This window comes from Blastomyces dermatitidis (genome assembly GCF_000003525.1).
Source record: "Blastomyces dermatitidis ER-3 genomic scaffold supercont1.2, whole genome shotgun sequence".
Taxonomy (NCBI): domain Eukaryota; kingdom Fungi; phylum Ascomycota; class Eurotiomycetes; order Onygenales; family Ajellomycetaceae; genus Blastomyces; species Blastomyces dermatitidis.
Genome location: NW_025544775.1, coordinates 3483585 through 3497934, shown reverse-complemented (window position 1 = coordinate 3497934; position 14350 = coordinate 3483585). Strand labels below are relative to the sequence as shown.

The window sequence follows — 14350 nt, the reverse complement described above, 5'->3', positions numbered from 1 at the left end:
TACGTCTAGCCAAGCCGCGAAACGCCCAAGGTCCTCCGCAATAATAATCCCGAGGGAGACCTAAAAGTACGTTTTCCTTCCCGCACCTGGGGCTGTGGGGTAAAGCGGGTGTACCATGTATGTGTGTACATGTACATACATACATGTAGAGACAATATCTTCCTTCTCCCGGGGGCTTGGGCTTTGGGACATAGTGAAACATAGTTCAACCGCAGTCTAAGCAGTGAACAATGCGGAAGACTCAGGGTCTGCAGCGCACAAGCCCCTTTGAATATTCCCGGGAACAGAGATGCATATAACCCGCAGTATCATATGTCCCAACAACCGGGAGACACACATTGGGAACTGCAGCTGAAGGGGATTTTCACCCAAGTACGTGGAATCCTGATGCAGTGATACGCTCGCTATCCGAAGCCATAGTGAAAGCCACACAGCCATACTCTGGGGCAAGCCATCATCCGCAAATTCTAGATTGTTAAGTGCTTCGATGTCAGTTTTCAACTATCTCTCCGAGCTCTTTTCCAATTTTGAGTCAACTGGATCCTATTGTTCCTTGTCCAGATCCTATTATTGAGCGACGTATGCCATTTCTCCCGTAAAGGTGCCTTCCCCTGTTTTCGCTGTTGGGCTCGGAAAAATGTAAATTGAATGAAAGAGCTCAATTTCGCTTCGTGCAATAAGTCGCCCGGTAGTCCAACCAAATTCGCCATAAGACAATAATATAGATTATGTTCCTTATTGTCTCGTAGATTTTGCCTTGAATAATAGCATCCCACAAGATTCGCGAATTTGATTGGTCGAGCGGCTACGGAGGGATAGCTGCTTTATTATTGCGCCAACCACATTGCTCAAGGAACCAGCGTGTAATCAGTGTCAACTTCCAAGGTTCCTAGGTCGTTGAAGTTTAGAAGACACGGTTACGGAAGGTTAGCGGGCAAACTCATACAACATGCTCAAGCCCGTTGATGTTGTATTGCGTATTGATGCCTCGTTCGCAACACATTCGCCAGAATTTCATGTGCAGTTACATGTACTCCGTACTACCAGATTAGACGGCCCTATAAATGAGTTGAGAAACCTGTGCCCCTATACAGTGGTGTTTGTCGTTCTAGACGCAGATGTTTGCTCAATGTTGTCAGTCAGAGATCTTCCCTCGCTACCATTGTGAGCGTGCTGCAAAATCTCCAAAGTTGGGTGGCTCCTATTGCCAGTGTGGGACTCGAAACTTGAGCCTCGCTACAGGATGCTTGGCTCGCGGTCTCTAAGCGTCCTATTCCCTGGCCACTGAAGAGGTTATTCATTTTCGTCGCTAGTTGAGCAATGTATACAGGCGAGTCAACAATCGATATCGGGTTCGCAGGAAAAATAAATTCTCATTGCACAAGGTAGAATTATAGGTTCGGGTAGATCATATTGTCTAACAACATTAGGATTCCATAGTAGAGCCGGCATAGCTTCCCTTTGTTTGCTTGACGCCTGCTGGGTTCAAGTCGTTATCAAAGCGACGGGGTGGGTGCGCGTGAGTATAAAACGAATTGATCCATGAACTGGCCAAGGCTTCAAAGGATCTCTGGACCTTCAAGTTGGGTTGCAAATACCAAGGGGAAGGGCTTACGGATTGCTATGTGACAGGATTAAACGCCAATTGGCGGTGAGATGGGGAAGATTGGGAAATAAAACAGAGAAACAACACCACAGCGTAGAGTTTAGAGATGTAGGACTGCTTCCATTTATCTAGAGAGATGGGTAGAATTTATCGGTCTCAGCGAGGAGTTGGGGTTTCGACCGGGGAGGAGGTTAGATGGAGGTTGGAGGTTGAAGATTGAAGGTTGAAGGTGCGTTGTCGTGTTGTGGATCGGAGCTAAACACGTCTTGAATGAGGACCTTGCGGTTCCCCACATCAGTTATATATATATATATATATAGAGCTCTCCACACCTTCGAGGCTCTGTCATTTTCTCACATTCTCAATTCATCATGATTGCGGACCTCATGCCACTGCTATATATTTCCAAACCTGACATCCAGTAGTCAGTTTAGTTTCTCCAGTAACCAGTCCATATGCAACTACCCTGCAAGGACTTGGATATTTCAAACGTCCAGATTTCCTGGAATCCGTGATGCTGAGTACAGCACCGCCCAAGAACAATACCAAAGACAAGGACATGAGGAAATTACTGCGAATGTGACAAATGGAATGGACTCTTCTGTCTAGAACCCCCGCTGTCATAATAGTACGCTCCAGGCTTCATGCAATTTGCGACTGGGAGCTCAATGCTATCAGACTTTGCTGGTCATAAAACGCGGGTATCGCCCGTGAGGGTATTTTGGGAGAAGGAATAGGAAAGCCGAGCATGATTGATATACCAGTTTTGGATTGTTAGTTTTCATGAAGTTCAACCTTGCAAACTGCATCTCAACGGGTTCGGACATCCTTTGATCTAAGTTATCAGCCATTCTCGCAGCTGACATTTGGTGGGCAATAGGCAATAAGCCTTTTCTAAGATTTCAGTTCACGATATATCCCTCCCACGTTCACTAGGGTTGAACGCCAGGCCCTCCTCCGCCCGTGTTAACCGGAACGTTTTTTTTTTTTTTTTTTTTTTTCATTGTCTACTAACGCTAGCGGCTGCCCCAACACGGTTGCTTCCAGGGTTGGATTTGGAATCACCTTTCGATGGCTCCAGCAGAAAGTCCCAAGCACCCTTAGCGCAGCACAACCCCACATTGAGATATTTCTGGCATCGGTCGGGTATTCTTGGCTTCATTCCAGACGGGAGATTGGAGAGCGGAGAGCGCCTCTGATGCACGGTTAACATCGAATTTGTGGCATTGGCCAGATGGATGTGGTCTGGCATGTCCAGGCACTTCCCGCATCATGTTTAATCTCCAATACCCGTTGCCCGCGGATCGCAGACGATTGCAAGTGTATAGCTGAGTCTAGTCTTTAACCACGCACCCCCTGACTGGATCATATAGAGCTGCAGCAGGTTGACAAATTCTCTGCCAGCTCCCCCGCTATCTTGCCAATGATCTGACGTCAATTGCCGAAACTAAGGAAAAAATATATGATCATAATGGCTGGCTATTTTTACACTCGATCCCACCCACGCATCATAGAAACCTTAGCCAATTAGGGTTATCGTCGTGGTTGCTGGGTTAGAAAAGGTGGGAAAGTTAATGTGATCGAGGGGAGGGTTTCGGTGGTGAGGGGCAGCAGGCAAGGAAGGGCTGAACAAATATAAAAACCCAGCGCCATCCTACCCCTTTTTGCAATTCTCTTTCCATCTTAACACACACGGCCCTTTGACATCCTTTCGATTTCGCAGCTCTTCCAGCCCCAGCTTACATCAAAGCCCGATCTATTTTCACTTGTATCATAGCAAAGTCAACAAACAAAACCACTGCCAAAATGTCGACTTTTAAGGGACGCTGCCACTGTGGCCAGACCGAGTTCACTGTTAAGATGGAGACTCCCAGCCATATTCTTTGGTAATATATCCATCCTCTCAATAGTTCTATAAATCTAGATACTCCGAGCTTTTAGGTAATCCCCTCCCAAAATACCGTGGATGTGGGCTAAGCGCTTTCTACAAATGCAGCCACTGCGACGCTTGCAAAGTCATCAACGGCAGCGACTATACTCTCAATCAGATCGTTCCCAAGGAGGATTTCGAACTCACCAAGGGCACTCTAGGCTCATATACCTACACCGGTGATTCCGGTATGCCTCTTCCAAACTGCGTCTTTTGCCACCAATTCCGCCGTCAGCCCTAGCTTGTCCCGCATCATGCCCCCAAAAAGTATATAGTTAGAGAATTAAACCTTCTGTGAGCTGATAACAAAAAAAACAGGAAACCCTGTCCACTGCTACTTCTGCCCCAACTGCACAACCCACATCTACCACCACCAGACTGTCGCAGGGCCCAAATACGTCATCCGCACTGCCGGACTGGAGGGTTACAAGGATTGGCCAGTGGGTGCAGAGATCTACGCGAAGAACAACATCAAGTGGCAGCCCGCGGTTGCTGATGCCGACAAGGTCTTCCAGCTAACTCCTCCGTCTTAAATCTTGAGAATCACTCACGTAATGAGTTTGTGTGGGAAGGGGGGAGGAAGGGGGGGTCGCGAGGAAAAGACTTGGTATTAGGAAATTGGGGACTATGATGGATGCGTGATTTTGAAATTGACAAAATTTTCGGGACCATTTTGTTTTCTTTTCCAAAATTTGTCCCTTCCTTCCGCGTAATTTAATAGTTTACGCACCTTTGCTCCCTTTTACCGGGGGCTTCCTCCGCTCCATCTTCGTGCTGGAATGGGCTAGTTAGTCGTGATGATCGCAGATCATGATAATCCGAATTTATGAGGGCTTTTGATTTCCAGTATCATCCTTTATACACATTCTCTGTATCCCGGATATCGAACTGAAAAAAAAAAAACTTCCGAAGCCTTCCAAGAGCAATAAATACATTATCCAGTTCGTATATATGAAAGCTAGCGCTGACCCCAATTCCACATCCACATCTACATACCTCCAAAATCCAAAATCCAATCCAAGATGCGTCCCACCTATCCAGAACTAACCGGTGGAATAATCGCAACCTCTTCCCCAGGTCCAATGATCCGAACCTTCTTCTCCTGCTGCTCCCCACCACCAGCACCACCTTCTTCTCCCCCATCCGCCTTCGTCACAGCGCCATCGCCATCACCATTACCATCAGCATGAACATCAACATACTCCAACCCCACACTAACCGCACAGCTAACAAGGACCTTCTCTTTAATACCCGGATACCGCGACTCGAGCAGATCAAAGAGTTTGAACAGCGGGAGCGGCGCGGGGAGGGATTCTGTATGTTTCTTTGTGTAGGCGGAGGCGATGGAGAAGTAGTGGATTTGGAAGGTTTGGGGGCTCATTGTTTGTTGTTCGTTGGGGCTTTTTTTTAATTTTTTTCTTGCGCGTTTCGTCTGCGGGGGATGGTTGGCTATGTGAGTAAGTAAAACTGGTTAATGGAGGGAAATAGCTGAAGTTACTATATATATATTGGGATAGAATAGCGTATACAAACGGACGGCTTTCTCACAATTAAAGGGTGTTGTTGCACATTTCTTGGATCAGTGAGCAAATATACAGACCTCCTCCTGCCTCGCCTTCTCCCCTCTACCTCCAAATATCCAGTTCGCAGTCGAATATTCAATCAGATACCTTAGATCCCGGTCCCAGTTACAGTTCCTGGTTCTTAAGCATCTGCTGTTATCGTCGCGTATTATGGCCGACTGAGAATTAAGAGAGATACCCCCACGTATGGTGAGAACTGACACGTGGGAAAAAAAGCTCTTTCTCCCTCTCTTTTTCTCTGTATGCGTGTGTGAGCGTATGTATATGGGAGTAAATTAAGAGGATACAATCTCAAAAACTCTCGAGGTTGCGATTTGCGGTCTTGATATAGTTATCAGATAACCGGGCGGTTTTGGCGCGGGGTCGGTTTTTGTAGGATGGTTGAAGGTTGTCTTGATAGAGCTATCTACAAAGAGCTTAATATGTGGGATGGTTAATCTGTTGTATTCGGTGGGAACCATACGGGAAGAACGTAGGGTTAATTTACGGTGATTACACCGTGGATCCACCATTCCATCCGTGTCACGTGTCGCCGATTGTAACACATATTCCATCATTATATTGTGGGATGGTTAATCCGTTGTATTCGTGTAGGAAGAGCTAGCTATATATATATTAGAGGGATCCTGCAAGCACCTTTCGCAGTAATGGCCTTTCTTATATAGTTTAATGTCATGTAAATTAACATTCAGTGGTGTTTTTAATTAACATCACTATCACACAGGTGGATCTGTACATGCAATGTTTCCATATGAATTCATACATAGTATGCACATGTAATTAGTGCTGTACAGCCTTTCTTATTCAGTTAGTTATAACAATTGATGCTTCATCATCTGCTGTGAGATAGATATAAATCTCATCAATCTCAATAATCTTCATCTTTTTTTAAAAAGTTAGTCTCATATCTTATATTATTATTATTATTATTATTGTGAGAATGAAAGATACTGAAATATAAGTCAGTAGTAAGACAGATTAATCACTAACTTCATTTAAATCTTTCTCTATTTATATTATCTTTTCTGATTCATATTCACATTCACAATCATCATCATTATTATTATTGTTATTATCAAGCTCTCAATCTTCTTAGCATGAATTTCTATTCTCTAATTATATACTGACTCAGCAGAGTCATTTCCAGGTTACAGAATCTGAAAGATTGAAGTGTATTTGTGGCGGGCTGCGCCTGATCAATCATATAGACTATTCCGTTACACTCCACAGATTCCAACCGCTCCATTCTCGAACGCGTACACTCCGATTCTCGGCCATTCTCAATCACCGATCCTCGGCCGCTACAAACGCGTATAGATTCTCTTGGAGGATAACGTTGTTGTGTTGTAATCTAACTACGCGAGTTACACTAAATAGGTTGGGGTGGCACGTGACTAGGGTAGGTGTAGTAATCACCAACACCCCCCCTTGCTACACCGTGGTCTATAAGCCGCCACCCGGGGCCTCCCTCATTCTCAAATCTTTCAAAAATGCAATAATAATTAATTACATCAATCAGACCCTGATTTCCTCATTAGGAAAGGCGTCTGTACAGCAATAACTGTAAAAATTAAGAAATATATACAAAATTCATTGATCTGCTGTATTATCATTATTATTCAATCATTTCTTCTTCTCAATTTCCTGAATGTCAATTCTTTTGATAAAATCTTCAAATGCAGGCTTCACCAGTGACTTGATAAGGCTGTCAGCTATGTTCACTGTAGAATTAACATGTTTTATCATGATTTTCTCTTTTTCAATTAAATTATGAAGAATATGATATCTAATCTTAATATGATATAATCTTCATATTAAGAATTCTCTCTTTACTAGATCAATTGCTTTCTTATTATCAACTTATAGATGTGAGTATATTTTCACTTTTTTATTATTCATCAACTCAGTATTATATAATATATTATTTAATCAGATTATCTTATAAGCTGTTTTACTAGCTGTAATATATTCAGCTTCTATGATTAATTTAATGATAGATATCTGTCTCTGTAACTATTATGAAATTGATTACTTATTAATCAATATAATATAGTCAGTAGTTAATTTGTATTGAGAATTTACTTCTGTCTAGTCTGAATTACAGTATATTACAGAACTCAGACTCATATCACTGATCTTCTTTCTGTATAATATGTCATGATTTTTCATCTTCTTAATATAATGTAGAACATGCTTTAACACTGCTTAACATGTCTTATACAGATATAAGTTAAAACACAAGAGATAGTTAATCATGAACATCAGATTTAACTGACTGCTTGAGATCAAATATTACAATAATCTCAATTCTTGATAATATTTTATAGCTGTAAAGTTATTATTCAATCTCTTCTTCTTATCAGATGAGAATTTCAGTTGTATACTAACTATTATCAGAGTATCAGCTGAATTTATCTTATTCATGTTAAAATCTTTAAGAATCTTCTTAATATAACAGCTCTGTGTAACTGCTAAATCATCATTTCTCTGATATTTAATCTTTATCTCAAGATATGACTTAGTCTCTTCAATATTCTTTATCTCAAATCTCTTTATAATCTCTCTTAATACTCAGTCTAATTACTGTTCTTGAGATTCTATCATCTGACAATTATTGATATGCAATGTCAGATAGATCTTGTGAACAGAGTGATATAGAAATTTATCATTATAAGATAATATAAATCTCAATGTAGTAAGATGTTTCATTGCTAGAAAATATCATACTCTTACAGCTTGCTTCATTTCATATAGACTCTGACAGAGTAGTCTCATCAAGTTCTCTCTAGTATGCTTAACACCTGTGAATAGTTATATATAGATCATCTCATTCTGTGATAGTATATTATTCAAAAATGCAGATATATAGTTAATTGATTTGATCTTTCTTTCTTTGACAGTTAATATAGTGAATAGACTGTGTGATGTAGACTCTGATATCACTGCAGTATACAATCTTGTATAATGAATACTCTACTATTGTAAGAACTCTCTAATCACTCAGTGAGCTTTAAAGTAGATGATTTCTTTCTTATTATTGAATTTTCAATTATATACTTATTTATCTGTAAGAATATTCATTTCTGAGATCTTCTTAACAATAATATATATCTTCTTCTATTTAAATATCTTAATCTTCTTTTTCATTATCTTATGTTAATAGTTTCAGTCTGAGCTTCTCTTGACATTTATTAGTGTAGTTGATCAGTCTGTCAGAATACTTAGAATAGAATTATTCTTATTAACAGAGTCTTCAGACTCTTTATTCATAATAAGCTATATCTTATTATCTAGAAGATAGATTAAATTAATTACATTCTCTAAGTTCTTATTTACAATTATCTTCAAAACATCTGACTTTTTCTTTATAAGATATTATAGTAAGTAGTACTGTTATCTCTCTCTGATATTCAGAATATTCAATTCATTAGATAATTCATTGAATTCTCTCACTGTATTCACAGGTGTATTTGCACCTATGTCAAGAGCTTTATTAAATATGATATCTCATGCAATCTCAAGACAACATACAATAGAATTTCACACATGATATTAATGTAATTCTTGATATTCAATCAGCTGTTATTTCTTGTCATCAGTTCTATCTGTGAGCTTATTTAACACTTTTAAATTCTTCTTATAAATCTTGCATTCTCATCTCTGTATTCAATGAACAGAAGATTGCATCTCAGTTCAAGCTTTAAAAGATGTAAGTAATGTTTCTTTCTTACATTTAAATATCTTTATTAATATTGAGAATGTGTTGATTATCATGACTGTGACTTGCATTGCCTCATCTCAGAGCTCTTTCATCAGCTTACTATTAAATAGCAAGCTTCTTGTCTTCTCTATAACTATTTAATTCATGTGTTTCACTGAGTCATTTGATTATAATGTATCAGATGTAGTTATTTTATACACTATTTCTTTACTCTGACAGTAAATCTTAAGTTCTTGACTTTTGAACTCTTTTTCATCATCTCAGTATAGAATTTCAATTCAGTGTTGAGTAGTGATCTCAATTTCATCAATAAAGATTATTAAATACACAGTGATCTCATTTTTTGATATTATAAGAATAATTCATCTGTAGTGTGTAGCATTATCTGTAATACTCATTCAATAATTAGCTCTCTCTTGAGTAGAGAGGTTGACTTCATCATATAGTGTACAGCTGTCATCTGCAAGGTTCATGAAGAATCTCATTGCAGGTTTGATAGTTCTTATCATTGATACAAATGTTGAATGTATCATTTTTATCTGTATACAGATCTTACAGAATGACAAAGCTCTGTCACTCTTTATTCTCATTTCTAGTTGAGAATCTACTGTCATTTTTATGATATCTGTGAGATTTAGATGTTCTAGCTTTTAATGTCATTGCATCATTATAAGTTCTATAATCTTTATATCATTTCTTTCAGATAGTGTCAATATTGTGTCATCTTTCATCTGTAATGTGTTCACAGGTTCAAAATCACTATTAAGTATAGCAAACTGAATCAAGTCTCTGTATGTAACTGGCCTTTTCATCTCATAGATATTATTCTTATTTAATCTTGCTGTAAATGAGAACATGCAGTCAGAAGACATAATCAACATAGTATGATTATTTCTATATATTAACTGCTTATAGATATAACTCTGATGTACAAGCTTACTTATACTCATGAGATTCACTTCTAACTTCAGAATATAGCAGATATTATTTAATAGCATATCTGTCTCTTTCACTGAAATCTTTGTATCTTCTATAGCTGTAGCAGAGATCACTGTTTCATCTGTTATTTTCAACATCACTTTTATCTTCTGAGGTTTTGTCATGATAAGATCTCTGTGAGGTGTGACATGAGCGTCTGATTCAGAGTCTAGAATTCAGGTATCTTTTTCTGTCTGATCACTTACATAGATCTTTTCTTTGATGCAAAATACTTGCTTTATAACATTGTGAACAGAAGCAGTATCTGTATTCTCTGCATTCTTGTCTTTATTCTTGTTTCTATTGATGTTGAAATTTGAATTTGAAGAATATTTCTCAGAGTATTTCTTTCAACAGTTAGTGTAACGTGGCGGAACCGAAGCGGTGGCTAGTCAGCGGCGATATATAGAGATAGTTGTTTGAGAAGCTGTATAAGTGAGCTTGACTATCTTGCTTAAATAGTGAGCTTGTAGGCTACAGGGTTATTGCAAGAATATCACAGATATAATACTTAGTATACTAAGAAGATTATATAAGACACACAGTAACTCTCATATATATTTCAGTAGAAGAAAAATGAATTACTGACTTCTTTTATGAGAAGTCAGCATCTAGCTATTTTATATAGATAATGAGTGAATACCTTCTCTTATTTCATAAGTGAGAATAGCTGAAGTGATATCTCAGCAGTGTCTCACTGTCAAGAAAAAGTAATCTGCTGATCTTATATAGAAGCAGAGTTCTTATATTTATTAATTAGATCTTTCTATAATATATCTGAATGATATTATAGAGCAGTTAAAAACTAGTTTAGATAGTCTGTGAAATGAATGAAATTATTCACATAAAAGTGATGAGCTGTGTGAAATCACAGCAGAGTCTTGATATAGTCAGAGATGTGACAATGTTCTCTTCTTTAAGAGCATAGTTCTGATATTCTCAAGATTACTGAATTAGAAATTATCTTTGTTATATAGTAACAGTTATTAACTGATTTGACAGTATATATACTATGCATGATACAAAGAAATAAATGAGTTTTTCAGCTGACTGTGTAGATCTTTCTTTGCTCATCTTTATTTAAATTAAACATATGATAAGTTGGTTTCTTATATATTAATTTGAGATGAGAAAAATGTAGTTAATAAGTGACTTACAGATCTCTTAATATATTTCATTCTATATATGAAATTCTCTATAAAAGTGATGTGTTTTAGAGACAAAGCTAATAGTAGTGATAGAATTTTTTCAAAAAGATTCTCTCTTCTTATAACACATTTTTCTTTTCTCTCTCTCATCTGTAATAGTGAGTGCATAAGAGCATCATTCTTGAGAGATAATAAGAGGCTTATTCTGATGTTTTCTAGTAAGTAATAAATGTCTTCATGGTGCAGCTGCAGCCTTCATAACTGTTAAGAAAGCCAGATTGAAGATGAAGACAGCAGTATTGATGAACTGTGAAAGCACTGCTCTCATTATCACATCTTCTTCTTCTTCTTCTTCTACTTCTCTTATGACTGTGATAACAGTCACTGTATCTTACAGTGAGATGTTATTTCTTCTGCTGATCAGTTTGTCTGTATCTAATCTGTTTTCTGCCTCTCTCATTACTGTTGTAACACTGCCTCCTCTTTCAGTCAATACAGTGATATATGACCCTGTGTGATCATTCAGAGAGAAACTTGAAAAGAGCTTGATTCTGAGAACAGTGACTCTGAGAAGCTCAATCTGTAGTTTGTCTCCTGCAGCATGCCTGAGCCCTGCTCATAATACTACTAAGTTGAGTCTGCAGAATCCTGCAGTTTCTTCATCTTCTCTCTGTGAGAAGGCTTCAGTGCAGCCTCTGATCAGTATCACTACTTATCTACACTATATTAAATAGCTGAAGAAAGAGAGAATTTTATACATCTGTCTCTTCTCTCACTCTCATTATTTTCATTATATCTGTAATAATGACTTCTGTCTCTCTGTAAGTATTATCTACTTTACAAGAAGGCATTGTATCAGCTCTGACAAGAAGTTCAGATGCTTAAGCAGTATAGAGTGAGAATCTCAGAGCTTTAAGTATTAACAGATTCTATCAAGACTGAAGAGATTTCTCTTACTCATCTATAAAAGAAAATGAAAGTATGAGTCTTCAAGATAAAAAAACATCTTAGAATAACTGATCTTAAGAAGAAGTCAGCTGATATCACTGTTAAAAGTATCACAGAGATCAATCACTGATTGAAGAGAATCTCACTTCAGTTGAAGTAGATGATTAAGATATTTTATAAGTTGATAAGTTAATACTTTCAGTATCTCTCATACTCTTCTGCAGCATGCTTCTCTGCAGTGTCACAGTACTAACTTCTCAGTAGATAAAGATACTGATATCAGAGACTTTAACAGTGAAGAATAAGTTTAATGAGAATGTAATTATTGATGAGTAGACTCTGATCTCTCTTTTTACTTTTTTAACAGACTGCAGTCTCATTAGAATAGCAGCAGTCTATGAATTGATAATATTAATCTTTTTATTGATTTCAAATATTTCTTTTCTTTTAACTGCTTCAGAAATGTTACACTTGTGTAGTCTTATTAAACTTCTAAAAACTCTTTAAGAGAAAATAGAAGAAGAGTGTTATAGAGTCTATAAGATATCAGCTTATTACTGTAAGATTATCTCTAAAAAATTCTTTAAGAAAAATGAGAAGTCTTAAGCAGTGTTTCTTATTTAATATCTCTGATGTGTAATAGAGCAGTCTCTACTAGCTGTCTTATAGATTGCAATCTCTTTCTCAGCATTTTTCAAATACTTAAGTGATTTTCATAAATTCTCTGATAATGAATAATCTTCTTATTTAATGAGATATTGAAGCTTACTGTAATATATTTACTTATTCAATATTTTCTTCATAAGATATTCAGTATCACTCTGTAAGAATAAGTGCTCGCAGGCGATTATTCGGGTGTTTGCAGCTTGGCGTGATATGTACTGTTAACTACTAGAAGTATTCGCGGTAGAAAGATAAAATGTAGAGATTAAATGTATAATAGCATTCAAGCTGAGTTATAAATAAATAGTATTCATGAACTTCAGTCTATATAGTTGTGTGTAGTCAAGAGCCGCTAGCTCTATTGATTACATGAGAGATAGAAATAGAGATAAAGAATCTGTGAGAAGTGAGATTTCTTACATATTCTCTTCTCTCTAAGACTTCATCTGTGAAGCCTTTCACTGAGTGACTTCATAGAATCAGCTCAGCACTGCAGTGATACTCACTAAAAATCCTTTATATCTATAAAAAACCTCAGTGAGGAAAAATTCCTTGTTACTGTGAAGAGAAAAGAGTCTGTCACTCAGTTTCTTATTCTATAAGATTCTTTATAGTCTACAGATTCTTCTCTAACTATCACACAGATTCATCTCACATCTTTCATATAGAAGAATTTCAGTTAACTCTTAATCATTTTCATGAGATTCTTATGTGATCATCACACAGATTCATCTCACAGATGAATTACTTTCTATGAGATCACTCTTATCAAAGAGAAACATTTATAAGTTAATCTTTCACTCATTCTTATAAATCATTGTTCTTTGATACTGTAGAATTATGAGGAATTTTCCATTCTTTCATTAACTCTGTAGAATTGTAGAATCAAGATGTTCATAGTCTGCAATCACTCTTTATAGTCATATAGAAAGATTCAGATCTGCAATTCACAATCACTTTTATTTACTAGAGTGATCTGACTGTTTTATAAGATCACTCACAGTGTAAATAAATCTCTCTAGAGTAGTATAAATATCTCAGATCTGTCTACAGAATCTTATCTTCTTTTCTCTTTTTCTATAACAGCTTTTATCTCTATAAACTGTGAGTATCTTCATTCATCTGTGAAGTGTTTTTATTCAGATGATAGAGAGAGAGTGTTTCTGACAATGTCTGTATATTGATTCAAGAACTTCTTAAGAATAAAAATTTTTCAATTTCAATATCTTCATAATAATGTCTGACTGCTGCTGAGCTTCTTATGAGTGTTTCTGTGACTTCTCTGATTGCTTTTTATCAACTGATGAAGTGAAGATACTGTCACTCACAATCATGTCTTCATTCTTCTCAGTCTTATCATCATACCTGATCTTCAGGCCAGCAGCTCATCTCATCTCTTTCTCAGACCAGTTTCTGGCTTCAAGCAGCACAGTTCTTTTCTTTGCTGTAAGTCTTCTTATAAGTAATTTCTTACAGATTCTAGCTAATAGTTCTTATAAAGCTCTCAGTATTGTCAGTGTCTCCTGCAGCTCTGCAGGCCTATAATCACTCTCTCTCTGTCTGCACAATCTCTGATCAGGCATATGTAAATATGTCTAGGTTTCTCATCAATGATTCTCACACCGCAGTGCATTTCTGCAATTTCATTGTCAATAAGAGATGAGTTTCTGAGTATCTGCAAAATCTGAATAATCAAGATAATGCAAATGTCATGAATTTGTGACAGAAGTTGATCTGAACAGATAAGCTCTCTCTTCATATATCAATTATTTC

At 37.2% G+C, this 14350-nt stretch overlaps 2 protein-coding genes across 5 annotated transcripts; one reads left to right on the top strand and one right to left on the bottom strand.

The window, feature by feature from the left end:
• The first annotated feature begins 2610 nt into the window (after positions 1-2610).
• On the top strand, positions 2611-5012 carry BDCG_01771. 2 transcript variants are annotated; one of them, XM_045417305.1, is made up of 4 exons: positions 2614-2928; positions 3011-3492; positions 3603-3724; positions 3855-4781. In XM_045417305.1, the coding sequence occupies exons 2-4, from the start codon at positions 3413-3415 to the stop codon at positions 4067-4069; spliced, it is 417 nt and encodes a 138-aa protein (XP_045274160.1). In that variant the 5' UTR covers positions 2614-2928; positions 3011-3412; the 3' UTR covers positions 4070-4781. The 2 variants fall into 2 exon arrangements, with proteins under 2 accessions (XP_045279740.1, XP_045274160.1); XM_045417304.1 differs by having other exon boundaries at positions 2611-3492; positions 3855-5012.
• On the bottom strand, positions 2765-5555 carry BDCG_01770 (molybdopterin synthase small subunit CnxG). 3 transcript variants are annotated; one of them, XM_045417301.1, is made up of 2 exons: positions 5085-5555; positions 2765-4985 (listed from the first exon to the last, which is right to left on the bottom strand). In XM_045417301.1, the coding sequence occupies exon 2, from the start codon at positions 4915-4917 to the stop codon at positions 4570-4572; it is 348 nt and encodes a 115-aa protein (XP_045279738.1). In that variant the 5' UTR covers positions 4918-4985; positions 5085-5555; the 3' UTR covers positions 2765-4569. The 3 variants fall into 3 exon arrangements, with proteins under 3 accessions (XP_045279738.1, XP_045279739.1, XP_045274159.1); XM_045417302.1 differs by having other exon boundaries at positions 5137-5555; XM_045417303.1 differs by having other exon boundaries at positions 4354-4968; positions 5085-5108.
• Positions 5556-14350: the final 8795 nt, after the last annotated feature.

Bases quoted from the DNA above. Each gene is read 5' to 3' on its own strand.
- BDCG_01771 (XM_045417304.1), top strand. From the start codon at position 3,413: ATGTCGACTTTTAAGGGACGCTGCCACTGTGGCCAGACCGAGTTCACT. The intron at 3,493-3,602 runs GTAATATATCCA...CTACAAATGCAG, and splicing joins ACTCCCAGCCATATTCTTTG to CCACTGCGACGCTTGCAAAG. The intron at 3,725-3,854 runs GTATGCCTCTTC...CAAAAAAAACAG, and splicing joins TACCTACACCGGTGATTCCG to GAAACCCTGTCCACTGCTAC.
- BDCG_01770 (XM_045417301.1), bottom strand. From the start codon at position 4,917: ATGAGCCCCCAAACCTTCCAAATCCACTACTTCTCCATCGCCTCCGCC.